The sequence below is a fragment of the Oncorhynchus masou genome, chromosome 18, assembly GCF_036934945.1.
Source record: "Oncorhynchus masou masou isolate Uvic2021 chromosome 18, UVic_Omas_1.1, whole genome shotgun sequence".
Classification (NCBI taxonomy): domain Eukaryota; kingdom Metazoa; phylum Chordata; class Actinopteri; order Salmoniformes; family Salmonidae; genus Oncorhynchus; species Oncorhynchus masou.
The window spans coordinates 13,212,872-13,225,513 of record NC_088229.1 but is presented as its reverse complement, the minus strand read 5'-3'; the positions used below and the strand labels follow the sequence as shown (position 1 = coordinate 13,225,513).

At 41.4% G+C, this 12,642-nt stretch overlaps 2 protein-coding genes across 6 annotated transcripts in view; both read right to left on the bottom strand.

Moving 5' to 3' along the window:
• Window positions 1-574, bottom strand: part of LOC135504001 (histone lysine demethylase PHF8-like) — a 30,708-nt gene extending 30,134 nt beyond the window's left edge. For both annotated transcript variants that reach the window (XM_064922239.1, XM_064922240.1), the window contains exon 1: window positions 157-574. The gene's annotated coding sequence lies outside the window, so the exon portion shown is untranslated. The remainder of the gene's footprint in view (window positions 1-156) is intronic.
• A 5,459-nt stretch (window positions 575-6,033) lies between these two features.
• LOC135503999 (serine/threonine-protein kinase WNK3-like) overlaps window positions 6,034-12,642 on the bottom strand; it is a 100,434-nt gene continuing 93,825 nt past the window's right edge. For all 4 annotated transcript variants that reach the window (XM_064922235.1, XM_064922237.1, XM_064922238.1 and 1 more), the window contains 5 exons: window positions 12,188-12,528; window positions 11,611-11,843; window positions 10,014-10,109; window positions 9,749-9,924; window positions 6,034-7,803 (listed from right to left, as the gene is read on the bottom strand). In XM_064922235.1, the coding sequence (XP_064778307.1) occupies window positions 7,168-7,803; window positions 9,749-9,924; window positions 10,014-10,109; window positions 11,611-11,843; window positions 12,188-12,528 (1,482 nt within the window). In that variant the 3' untranslated portion in view covers window positions 6,034-7,167. The remainder of the gene's footprint in view (window positions 7,804-9,748; window positions 9,925-10,013; window positions 10,110-11,610; window positions 11,844-12,187; window positions 12,529-12,642) is intronic.

Here is a 12,642-nt window from a genome sequence, read left to right as displayed (position 1 = left end):
GGTAACGCGTTAACTAAACATCGGATAAATTTGTATTAATCTAGATAGTTTAATATCTAGTATTTCACATTCGTTCATGACAACAACAACTAAAAGTTTTGGAGTAGCTGTATGTAAGTTGCACGTTCAGAAAATCGGTCCGAAATCATTTCTTACCGGGATTTGAATTGTCTGGTTGCTGCAGAGGCCGCCGGCCAAGCATTCGAAATCGGTTAAAATCCGTACGAAAGGCCGAGGATCGATGAGGCCTTATTATGCAGCGAAAAGTATTTTAAAAATTCCGTTACTGCATAGGTTTTTTTGCCACAAATTATGTCCAGGTGTGTAGTTTGTCACCAAATATATATTGCAGGGTTTGAATAGATTAAAATACAACTACATGAGCAATGTTACTATAAACAACTAAAACATAAAGACATTTGTGATGGAGCAACGGCATTTCAAATCACTCGCAAAGAGACTGTCTGCAGTTGAAATAACAATAACGTTGCGCTAGTAGCGGGCCTTCAAATGTAGGCAGAGAGGAAGAGGCGAAGCGAGCGGCATAACTGGTCCCGAAAACAGTCTACTCCAGCAGGTGGCGTTTTTTCGCTAACTTGGGTGATTAATTTTTGTATGGAGGTCAATGAGTGAGTCTCGAATTTGGTTAACAAAAAATGTAATGGCTTATTTGCTACGTGTGGCTTATTTAATTGAATATACGTTTCGTAATGATTAGGTTGTTATGAGTGTATCGATATAAATAGGATATGTGATATCCCGGCAACTTTGAGAAAAACGGAGTTGGTCCTGGTTGTCACTAGTTAACACAGCCACAAAGTAAAACCCCGCCTGTCCTGGTTGTCACTAGTTAACACAGCCACAAAGTAAAACCCCGCCTACTTCCACAATGTATCCGCTTAAAATGTGCTTTTAAATCTAACCTTAACCACACTGCTAAACTTATGGCTAACCCTAATCGTAAATTAAGACCAAAAAGCACATTTTTGTTTTCATGAATACTTACGATATAGCCCATTTTGACTTTGTGCTTGTGGGAACTAGTGGACACCGTTGTGCCTGTTGTTGACAGGTTCACACGCGTATCTGCCCTGTCATTGGCTGGAATAGTCCCTCTTGATTTGACCTCCTCCCAAATGCCTTCCATTTTTGAAGACATTTATTTTCATTGTTGGAGCGGCCTCTACAGTGTCTGTTCAATATAATGGATAATCTGTGATGTAGGCCGACAAAATGAAACAATATTTACATTACAGGGAAGTAATCATTCAACTGTAATAACCCTAACAAGCATCTATTACACCCTATCCACCAAGGTCTGTAATAAAATACATTATTTCAACCATATAATGACAAGACTGGGGAAATTGAGGACAGGTGTGTGTGGGTCCAATAGAATAAGCAACAAAATGCCCATTAACAGTTTGATGTTTAACACCATTTATTTTGATTAGTTACAAAACATAAATAAAATCAACAATTAAATTAGTTAACATTTTACAGAGGCTAAATCACCAGCAACATACGTTTTATTTATATGTTTTTTTCTGTTTAAATATCTTTATAAATCATTGGTTCCGAATCTAGTGTAATATCTGGACACTCAAATATGTGTCATATAGAAGATCCTAATGGCCTATAGATAGTCTAGGCCTGCCCCTTGATAATGTGTTGTTGTTTGTCCAGTGAGTCAAGATGTGAAATGTAAGACAATATTACCATAGAGATAAAACAAGTTGAGATATCCCTATGATTATATCCACGCTGACAAAACCTCTCGTAATTGAAACATGATGTAGCTCTGTTTCAACACATAGTCTAACATGAACATACAGTGAGGGGGAAAAGTATTTGATCTCCTGCTGATTTTGTACATTTGCCCACTGACAAAGAAATGTTCAGTCTATCATTTTAATGGTAGGTTTATTTGAACAGTGAGAGACAGAATAACGACCAAAAAATCCAGAAAAACACGTCAAAAATGTTATAAATTGATTTGCATTTTAATGAGGGAAATAAGTATTTGACCCCTCAAAACATGACTTAGTACTTGGTGGCAAAACCTTTGTTGGCAATCACAGAGGTCAGACGTTTCTTGTAATTGGCCACCAGGTTTGCACACATCTCAGGAGGGATTTTGTCCCACTCCTCTTTGCAGATCTTCTCCAAGTCATTAGGGTTTCGAGGCTGACGTTTGGCAACTCGAACCTTCAGCTCCCTCCACAGATTTTCTATGGGATTAAGGTCTGGAGACTGGCTAGGCCACTCCAGGACCTTAATGTGCTTCTTCTTGAGCCACTCCTTTGTTGCCTTGGCCGTGTGTTTTGGGTCATTGTCATGCTGGAATACCCATCCACGACCCATTTTCAATGGCCTGGCTGAGAGAAGGACGTTCTCACCCAAGATTTGGCGGTACATGGCCCCATCCATCGTCCCTTTGATGCGGTGAAGTTGTCCTGTCCCCTTAGCAGAAAAACACCCCCAGAGCATAATGTTTCCACCTCCATGTTTGACGGTGGGGATGGTGTTCTTGGGGTCGTAGGCAGAATTCCTCCTCCTCCAAATACGGCGAGTTGAGTTGATGCCAAAGAGCTCCATTTTGGTCTCATCTGACCACAACACTTTCACCCAGTTGTCCTCTGAATCATTCAGATGTTCATTGGCAAACTTCAGACGGGCATGTATATGTGCTTTCTTGAGCAGGGGGACCTTGCGGGCGCTGCAGGATTTCAGTCCTTCATGGCGTAGTGTGTTACCAATTGGTTTCTTGGTGACTATGGTCCCAGCTGCCTTGAGATTATTGACAAGATCCTCCCATGTAGTTCTGGGCTGATTCCTCACTGTTCTCATGATCATTGCAACTCCACGAGGTGAGATCATGCACAGTTCTTTTGTGTTTCTTCCATTTGCAAATAATTGCACCAACTGTTGTCACCTTCTCACCAAGCTGCTTGGCGATGGTCTTGTAGCCCATTCCAGCCTGGTGTAGGTCTACAATCTTGTCCCTGATTTCCTTGGAGAGCTCTTTGGTCTTGGCCATGGTGGAGTGTTTGGAATCTGATTGATTGATTGCTTCTGTGGACAGGTGTCTTTTATACAGGTAACAAACTGAGATCAGGAGCACTCCCTTTAAGAGTGTGCTCCTAATCTCAGCTTGTTACCTGTATAAAAGACACCTGGGAGCCAGAAATCTTTCGGATTGAGAGGGGGTCAAATACTTATTTCCCTCATTAAAATGCAAATCAATTCATAACATTTTTGACATCTGTTTTTCTGGATTTTTTGGTTGTTACTCTGTCTCTCACTGTTCAAATAAACCTACCATTAAAATTATAGACTGATCATTTCTTTGTCAGTGGGCAAACATACAAAATCAGCAGGGGATCAAATACTTTTTTCCCCTCACTGTAATATTTGCATGGGGGGGACTCCATCAACAGAGATGAGAACCAATGTTTTCTAGTATCAGATAACCTCAGATTTTAAATGTTGATCAGAAGAACACAATTTTACATTTTGTACAACCCCATTTCAAAATACAAAAATAATATTTGCTTCTTTTAGATTACATTTTGGTAACACTTCAGGAAAGGGTGAGTTCCACATTTCCTTTTCATGAATATCATTCAGCTGTGACATATGGTCAACATGTTAGTGTTGACTTGACAGCACTTCCTCCACTCCACTAATAATCAGCAACTATATTACTGTGAAAATGTGGGTTGTCTCATAAAAAAACTCCTAAAAAAACAACAAATACTGAAAACCATTATGTTAAACTCTATATTCATATGCAATTTGTAACGGTTTTACTTTTTGAACAACCATAAGCGTAAGCACAAACTGTTTTAGCTCCCCAATAGAAATGTCAATGTTTTGTTTTCGTCCTTCCACTTTCAGTAGTTTGAGGGTGAGTTTTCAATTCACTATGAAGCAGTCTGTCTCATACAGTGAGCTCTAAAAGTATTGAGACAGTGACACATGATGTGTTGTTTCGGCTCTGTACTCCAGCACTTTGGATTGGAAATTATACAATTAATATGCGGTTAAAGTGCAGAGTGTCGGCTTTAATCTGAGGGTATTTTCATCATATAGGGTGAACCGTTTAGAAACTATAGCACTTCTTGTACATAGTCCACGTTTTTAGTGCACAGTCACACACACAGTAAAGTATTAATTCCAAAAGGCAATATGAGAACAGCCCCTATGCATTTACATGGGTTCTCCATTACCATGAAATGACTTGGCATTTTGTTTGTTTTCTCATCATTGCTTTCCTTGGATGACACCTTCAATATGCAGGGCTGAGACGGGTAGAGGAAATAACACATTTATCTAAAACAAATGTATTTATTTTAGCTCAAATAAAACATTGATTTATTCCTGATCAATAATTTACCTCAGAGTTTTCTGTTGTGCACAGCAGCAGACGTGATATATATATATATATATACACAGTGGAGCAAAAAAGTATTTAGTCAGCCACCAATTGTGCAAGTTCTCCCACTTAAAAAGATGAGAGAGGCCTGTAATTGTCATCATAGGTACACTTCAACTATGACAGACAAAATGAGAAAAAAAATCCAGAAAATCACATTGTAGGATTTTTAATGAATTTATTTGCAAATTATTTTGGAAAATAAGTATTTGGTCAATAACAAAAGTTTACCTCAATACTTTGTTATATACCCTTTGTTGGCAATGACAGAGGTCAAACGTTTTCTGTAAGTCTTCACAAGGTTTTCACACACTGTTGTTGGTATTTTGGCCCATTCCTCCATGCAGATCTCCTCTAGAGCAGTGATGTTTGGTGGCTGTTGCTGGACAACACAGACTTTCAACTCCCTCCAAAGATTTTCTATGGGGTTGAGATCTGGAGACTGGCTAGGCCACTCCAGGACCTTGAAATACTTCTTACGAAGCCACTCCTTCGTTGCCCGGGCGGTGTGTTTGGGATCATTGTCATGCTGAAAGACCCAGCCACGTTTCATCTTCAATGCCCTTGCTGATGGAAGGAGGTTTTCACTCAAAATCTCACGATACATGGCCCCATTCATTCTTTCCTTTACATGGATCAGTCGTCCTGGTCCCTTTGCAGAAAAACAGCCCCAAAGCATGATGTTTCCACCCCCATGCTTCACAGTAGGTATGGTGTTCTTTAGATGCAACTCAGCATTTTTTGTCCTCCAAACACGACGAGTTGAGTTTTTACCAAAAAGTTATATTTTGGTTTCATCTGACCATATGACATTCTCCAGATCTTCTTCTGGATCATCCAAATGCTCTCTAGCAAACTTCAGACGGGCCTGGACATGTACTGGCTTAAGCAGGGGGACTCGTCTGGCACTGCAGGATTTGAGTCCCTGGCGGTGTAGTGTGTTACTGATGGTAGGCTTTGTTACGTTGGTCCCAGCTCTCTGAAGGTCATTCACTAGGTCCCCCCGTGTGGTTCTGGGATTTTTGCTCACCGTTCTTGTGATCATTTTGACCCCACGGGGTGAGCTCTTGCGTGGAGTCCCAGATCGAGGGAGATTATCAGTGGTCTTGTATGTTTTCCATTTCCTAATAATTACTCCTAATTGCTCCCACAGTTGATTTATTCAAACCAAGCTGCTTACCTATTGCAGATTCAGTCTTCCCAGCCTGGTGCAGGTCTACAATTTTTTTTCTGGTGTCCTTTGACAGCTCTTTGGTCTTGGCCATAGTGGAGTTTGGAGTGTGACTGTTTGAGGTTGTGGACAGGTGTCTTTTATACTGATAACAAGTTTAAACAGGTGCCATTAATACGGGTAACGAGTGGAGGACAGAGGAGCCTCTTAAAGAATAAGTTACAGGTCTGTGAAAGCCAGGAATCTTGCTTGTTTGTAGGTGACCAAATACTTATTTTCCACCATAATTTGCAAAAAAACTCTTTAAAAATCCTACAATGTGATTTTCTGGATTTGTTTTCTCATTTTGTCTGTCATAGCTGAAGTGTACCTATGATGAAAATTACAGGCCTCTCTCATCTTTTTAAGTGGGAGAACTTGCACAATTGGTGACTGACTAAATACTTTTTTGCCCCACTGTATATAAGCACACGTGTGGGTAGATTGCACTAAAGTCAGGCAAGTCAAGGTATGTTGTAGCCGTAAGATCATGCAGTTTTAGTCTCGGTGAGTGTTTATTCAGTAAGATTTAAATGAAAGCCCACTGAACATATTCATCCATTAAATCAATTTTTCAGTGTATTAAGGAAATCAATTGATCAGAATTTCATCATGTTATTCATCAACATGTTATTTGAAATCTTCTAGCCTAGTTGTTACCACTACTTATCAATGTAAAATATAACAATACACAAAGTACATGCCTTGCCAGTGCACTACACCGTACAACAGTATGCTTAGTGACATTGTGGTAGTGATAATAGCCAGGTAGCACCATTATTACCATGCTCTGTGGTGTTACTGTAACATGCTGTTGTTGTAACTGCTTTACATCTCATTGGTAGCCTGTTGAAACATTTGTGGTATGTTCATGTAAGATGTTGGCTCACTGTATTGGCTTGTAAATGTCTGGTTGATTTTTGTCAACGTGCTTCTACAAAAATATTTTGTTAAATGCCTTACAAACAATACAGGATGATAACATTTAGATGACAGTAATTGCACTTCTAAAATCCATAGTCCTTTTCAATATAAGTAAGCATTGACAAATAAAAAATACAATAATAATGTCATAATGTTTTTGTTCCTTCATGTCTCTGCTTGGGAGAAGAGTTCAGGGTCCAAATTAGTTGGATTTAAAAAAATAACATGACTGTTACTTGGTGTCAAAACACACAAGAGATATGTATTGAGAAAATCAATGGCAACACAAACACACACACACAAATACACACACAAACGTTACGCAAGTTTGTACATCTCAACACTCAAACACAACAATAACCCCACCAGAGTTCCAAATGTCCCCTCTGTCTGTACATACTCTACTCTACATACTCTACATAGACTCAACCATCTCTCTCATTCACTCCCCATCTCAACTGTACAAACCCACTGGCGTCCATTTTCTCATTCTCAGACATTTACCTCTCATAACATACACACTCTCCATCTTTTTTCTCCTTCCCTCGTTCCATCATAATCGACATCACTCTTCCCTTTTTTTATTTTCTTAATTTCACTGCTGTCCCAGAGGAAGAGTTGAGGTTGGGGGCGTGGGGTGAAGTTTGGCACTGGATGGTTGAGCTGCAGCAGAGCAGCAGGAGGAGGAGCAGAATGTCCCTCCGGGGACACCGGTGGCAGCAGCAGCAGGTCCAGTGTCTATGGTTCCCACCACCGCGGTTGTGCTAGACCCAGGAATCAGACACCCAGGCTGCGCTAGGGCCAGCTCAGATGACGGGGCCATTTGGGGTATCTGGGAAGGCAACAGAGGTTGATTCTGATTCTGTGGTGAGGCTCCTACACCTACATTGGGCTGCTTGGGTATCTGTTGTTGCCCAGTCTGTGGCTGTACAGGAGCCAGGGACTGAGACAGTAGTGGAGTCTGGATTAGGGGCTGTTGTTGTAGGCATAGAGGTGATTGCTGAAAGGGCTGTATCTGTAATGGGTGAGGAGGCTGGGCTTGCTGGAGATGTAAACTTTGCTGCAGCTGTGGGACTTGAGGCATGTGCGTTTGTTGTTGTTGTTGCTGTGATCCTGGTGGTCCCCCCATCCCGCTCCACTGGCTCAGGCTCCCCCCAGCAGTGTACTGAGCTGGGGCTGGGGAGGCCTGGGGGTTCAGTGGTGCCACAGGGAACCAACCTGGAGTAGCCACCTGGAAAGATGACAGCCAAGACACACTAATGAGCACCATAACACCAAGCATACCATTATAATGCATGTAATAACTAGGGCTTTTGCGGTGACCGTATTACCGCCACACAGGCAGTCACGAGTCATGACGGCAGTCAAATTGCCTATGACCGTTGGTCACTGTAATCCCAGTCCAAAACTGCAAATGAATGGCGCTGATGAGTAGCCTACCAAACTTGCTAATAGACTGGTAATAAGCCCTCTATTGTTCATCTAATCAGTCTCTAAACACATCATTATTGAATTTGAATAATCTGAATGATGAGGACAAATAGTGATGGGAGTTAGAGTTTCCGTTCCGAAATAGACATGGGAAAGCACCGGACTCAATATGCATTTTTAAAACCTGTTCCAAAAGGATCTAAAGGACAACCGGTCCGATCCGAGTGAGGGAAGCAGCAGAAAAGCCAATGGTTTGCTACTTTATTAAAAGGCTCGGAGCACCGCAGCACGGAGGGAGAGACCGTAACCACTGTTATCTCGCGCTAGACTGACTTATTGCTAGTAACTTATCGTCTCAATCCGATTACATATTACCTGTCTGACTGCATCAAACCGAGATATAATAAACTAATTGAGGCTAGCCATAATGTTACTGCGCTTCTCACTGTCCTACAGTTAGCCTAAACTTAACAATAACTCCATTCAGATTATAGTGTAAATAGCATCCTAACTGTTGGCTTTTTGTCATTGTAGCCTTTCTTTCTCATTTCACTTTTAATTCCGTCATTTTAATTTAATCTAAAATTGATTTGATATCCACCAACTTTCTTGCTACACAAGCAGAGCATCAATGCAATTGTCTCTCTCTCTCGCTGCTTGAAGTGCAAGGATCAGAGTGCATGCCTTTTTTTGCAACTTTTTCCAAATCCTCAAAATAGAGTTGTATCATGTAGCTCTTATGTTTTGATTCCTAAGACATTCCCAGGTTTATAGGCCTATCACAAATAAAGAAACAATGGATTTTATTACGATGGCTATATTAAATGGATTTATTAGACTCAAAACATTTTTTCTGACTCATGTAGTAGTAGTAGTAGTAGTAACAGTAGTAGTAACAGTAGTAGTAGTAGTAACAACAGTAGTAATAGTAGTAGTAACAGTAGTAGTAGTAACAACAGTAGTAATAGTAGTAGTAACAGTAGTAGTAGTAACAACAGTAGTAATAGTAGTAGTAGTAACAACAGTAGTAATAGTAGTAGTAACAGTAGTAGTAGTAACAACAGTAGTAGTAGTAGTAGTAACAGTAGTAGTAGTAGTAGTAGTAGTAACAGTAGTAACAGTAGTAGTAGTAGTAACAGTAGTAGTAGTAGTAGTAACAGTAGTAACAGTAGTAGTAGTAGTAACAACAGTAGTAATAGTAGTAGTAACAGTAGTAGTAGTAACAACAGTAGTAATAGTAGTAGTAACAGTAGTAGTAGTAACAACAGTAGTAGTAGTAGTAGTAACAGTAGTAGTAGTAGTAGTAGTAGTAACAGTAGTAACAGTAGTAGTAGTCGTAACAACAGTAGTAGTAGTAGTAACAACAGTAGAAGTAGTAACAACAGTAGTAATAGTAGTAGTAACAGTAGTAGTAGTAACAACAGTAGTAGTAGTAGTAGTAACAGTAGTAGTAGTAGTAACAGTAGTAACAGTAGTAGTAGTAGTAACAACAGTAGTAATAGTAGTAGTAACAGTAGTAGTAGTAACAACAGTAGTAGTAGTAGTAGTAGTAACAGTAGTAGTAGTAGTAGTAATAACAATAGTAATAGTAGTAGTAACAACAGTAGTAATAGTAGTAGTAACAGTAGTAACAGTAGCAGTAGTAACAACAGTAGTAGTAGTAGTTATTGGTAGCTTGCAGTCATAGACTGAATTGTACACCAACTGTACGTATAGGTCACAAGTGAGTGGACCTTGTACTTTACCTCTGTGGGCTGTGGCCAGCCTCTCAACTCCTGCACCTGCTGAATCTGCTTGATTTGATTGAGCGAGGGCTTGGGATGGGTGGGACCCACTGTCTCCTTCGTCCAATCATCAACCAGTCTGTGCAAGTCATCTGTGAACGTGCTCTTCCTGGCACCTTGGGAGGGAGGACTGTGGTCTGAGAAAAGAAAAAGGGAAGATATTCAATCAAACACTTTATTCAGAGGAAGAGGAATAGTCTTGTGTTTTGGTGAAACCTTTACTTACCTCTTTTAGTAGTCAGTAGGTTGGTGTGTTCTGGGTTGCAGTACGGTGGTAGTCTGCTCTGTTCTCCGCCTGAAAAACTACTGGACTGCTGGATACCTTCACGAGATACAACAGACAGTCAGATATCACATGTACAGCGCCTTTGGAAAGTATTCAGATCCCTTGACGTTTTCCACATTTTGTTTCGTTACAGCCTTGTTCAAAAAGTTATTCAATTGTTTTTTTCCCCCTCATCAATCTACACACAATACCCCTTAATTGGGTCCTGTGTGGCTCAGTCGGTAGAGCATGGCGCTTGTAGCTGGGGCCAATATGTAAAAAAAGTAGTGGCCCCAGCCGACTTGTAAGTCGCTTTGGACAAAAGCGTCTGCTAAATGGGATATATTATATTATATATATATTATATATATATTAATGACAAGTTTGTAGAAATGTTTGCGAATTTTTTTTTTTTAATATATGGAAATATCACATTTACATAAGATTTCAGACCCTTTACTCAGTAGTTTGTTGATGCACCTTTGGCAGTGATTACAGCCTTGAGTCTTATTGGGTATGACACTAAAATCTTGGCACACCTGTATTTGGGGAGTTTCTCCTATTGTTCTCTGCAGATCCCTCAAGCTCTGTCAGGTTGGATGGGGAGCGTTGCTGTGCAGCTATTTTCAGGTCTCTCCAGAGATGTTCGATTGGGTTCGAAAGCAGATCAAACACTCATACGTTGTATTGGCTGTGTGCTTAGGGTCATTGTCTTGATGGAAGGTGAACCTTTGCCCCAGTCTGAGGTCCTGAGCGCCCTGGAGCAGGCTTTCATCAAAGATCTCTCTGTACTTTGCTCCATTCATCTTTGTCTCGATCCAAACTAGACTCCCAGTACCTGCCGCTGAAAAACATCCCCACTGCATAATGCCACCACCATGCTTCACCGTAGGGATGGTGCCAGGTTTCCTTCAGATGTGACGCTTGGCATTCAGACCAAAGAGTGCAATCTTGGTTTCATCAGGCCAGATCATCTTGTTTCTCATGGTCTGAGAGTCCTTTAGGTGCCTTTAGGCAAACTCCATTTTTTTATTTGTTTTTATTTTTACCTTTATTTAACTTGGCAAGTCAGTTAAGAACAAATTCTAATTTACAATGACGGCCTACCGGGTAACAGTGGGTTAACTGCCTTTCCCAGATCTGTGCCTCGACACAATCCTGTCTCGGAGCTCTATGGACAATTCCTTCGACCTCATAGCTTGGTTTTTGCTCTGACATGCACTGTCAACTGTGGGATATTATATAGACAGGAGTGTGCCTTTCCAAATCATATCATGTCCACAGATGGACTTGTAGAAACATCTCAAGGATGATCAATGGAAACAGGATGCACCTGAACTCAATTTCAAGTCTCATAGCAAAGGGTCTGAATACTTACGTAAATTAAGTATTTCTGTTTTACATTTCTTAATACATGAGAAAAAATATCTAAAAACCTGTTTTTACGTTGTCATTATGGGGTGTTGTGTGTAGGGGGAAGGAGGATGGAGAGAGAGAAAAATACAAGGAGATCGAGATTGAAAGACCAAAAGTAGACCCAGGAAGAGTGATTGGTTACCAGGGTGACCAGTGACTCCATTGTTGTCTATGTGGGAGTGGGGTCTGGGCCGGAGCTTGGCTTTGGCCGTGCGGGGCCTGCGGGGGGAGAGGGCTGTCGCTCCCGAGGGGAGGGTTGGGGTGCGGGGCAGAGGCAGGGTCGGCCGGTGCTCTTGGAGGGAGCGGAGCTGTTTGTACAGCTCCTGGAGCTCTGTGTTCTGCTGAGCTTGCAGGGACACCACCTCCTTAATGTGTCTGGCAAGAGGTAGAACACAGGGAGAGGAAAGAGGAAGGGGAGAAAGGGAGGAGGGAGGAAGGGAAATTAACAGAATGGAGTTTGGGAGATCATTAATGAAAGAGAGACAGAATAGAGAGACAGAAATAATTGAGGAGGAAAAAGTGAGGACATTTGAGAATATAGGCAGGCAGGGATAAAGTGGAATGGGAGGGAGGAAGAGAATACAAATTGGTTAGTCAAAATGGGAAAAAGGTGAATTCAGTAGATACTTCAGTTTCTTTCTTTCTTTCTTTCTTTCTTTCTTTCTTTCTTGATTGGGGTCATTATAATCTAATCTTTCCTTGTCCCCTCCATGTCTCACTTCTCTCTCATCTTGTGCAGCTCCTTCCTCAGGTCTTCATCCCCCATTTCACTCTCCTCATCATCACTACTGCCTAGGGGTGAGTGACCATGCCCATGTCCTCGGGGTGGGTGGCTCAGTGCTGGATTCTTCTTCCCTTCCTCTCCCTCTTTCCCTCGGGCCCTCCTCCTTTCTCTCTCCAGGTCAGGAGACACAGGGGAGCTGTCTGTTAGCTCTTTCTCCTCTCTTTGGGCCTCCGTCTGGGTGACAGAGAAGCGCCCCACTTTCCTGTCACTGCTGCCTATACCGGAGGCTGCCTCTTTGGGGGGAGAGGCCTCGGGGAGCTGGGGCACTGCGGTGACCTGGAGAAATGTGAGTCATTAACTTTGATTGTGTTCCTCCCCCACCAGCGTATTCTGATATTTAAACAGGAAGGGATTTTCAGGATTATCATAAAGTTCTAGGCACCTCATAGA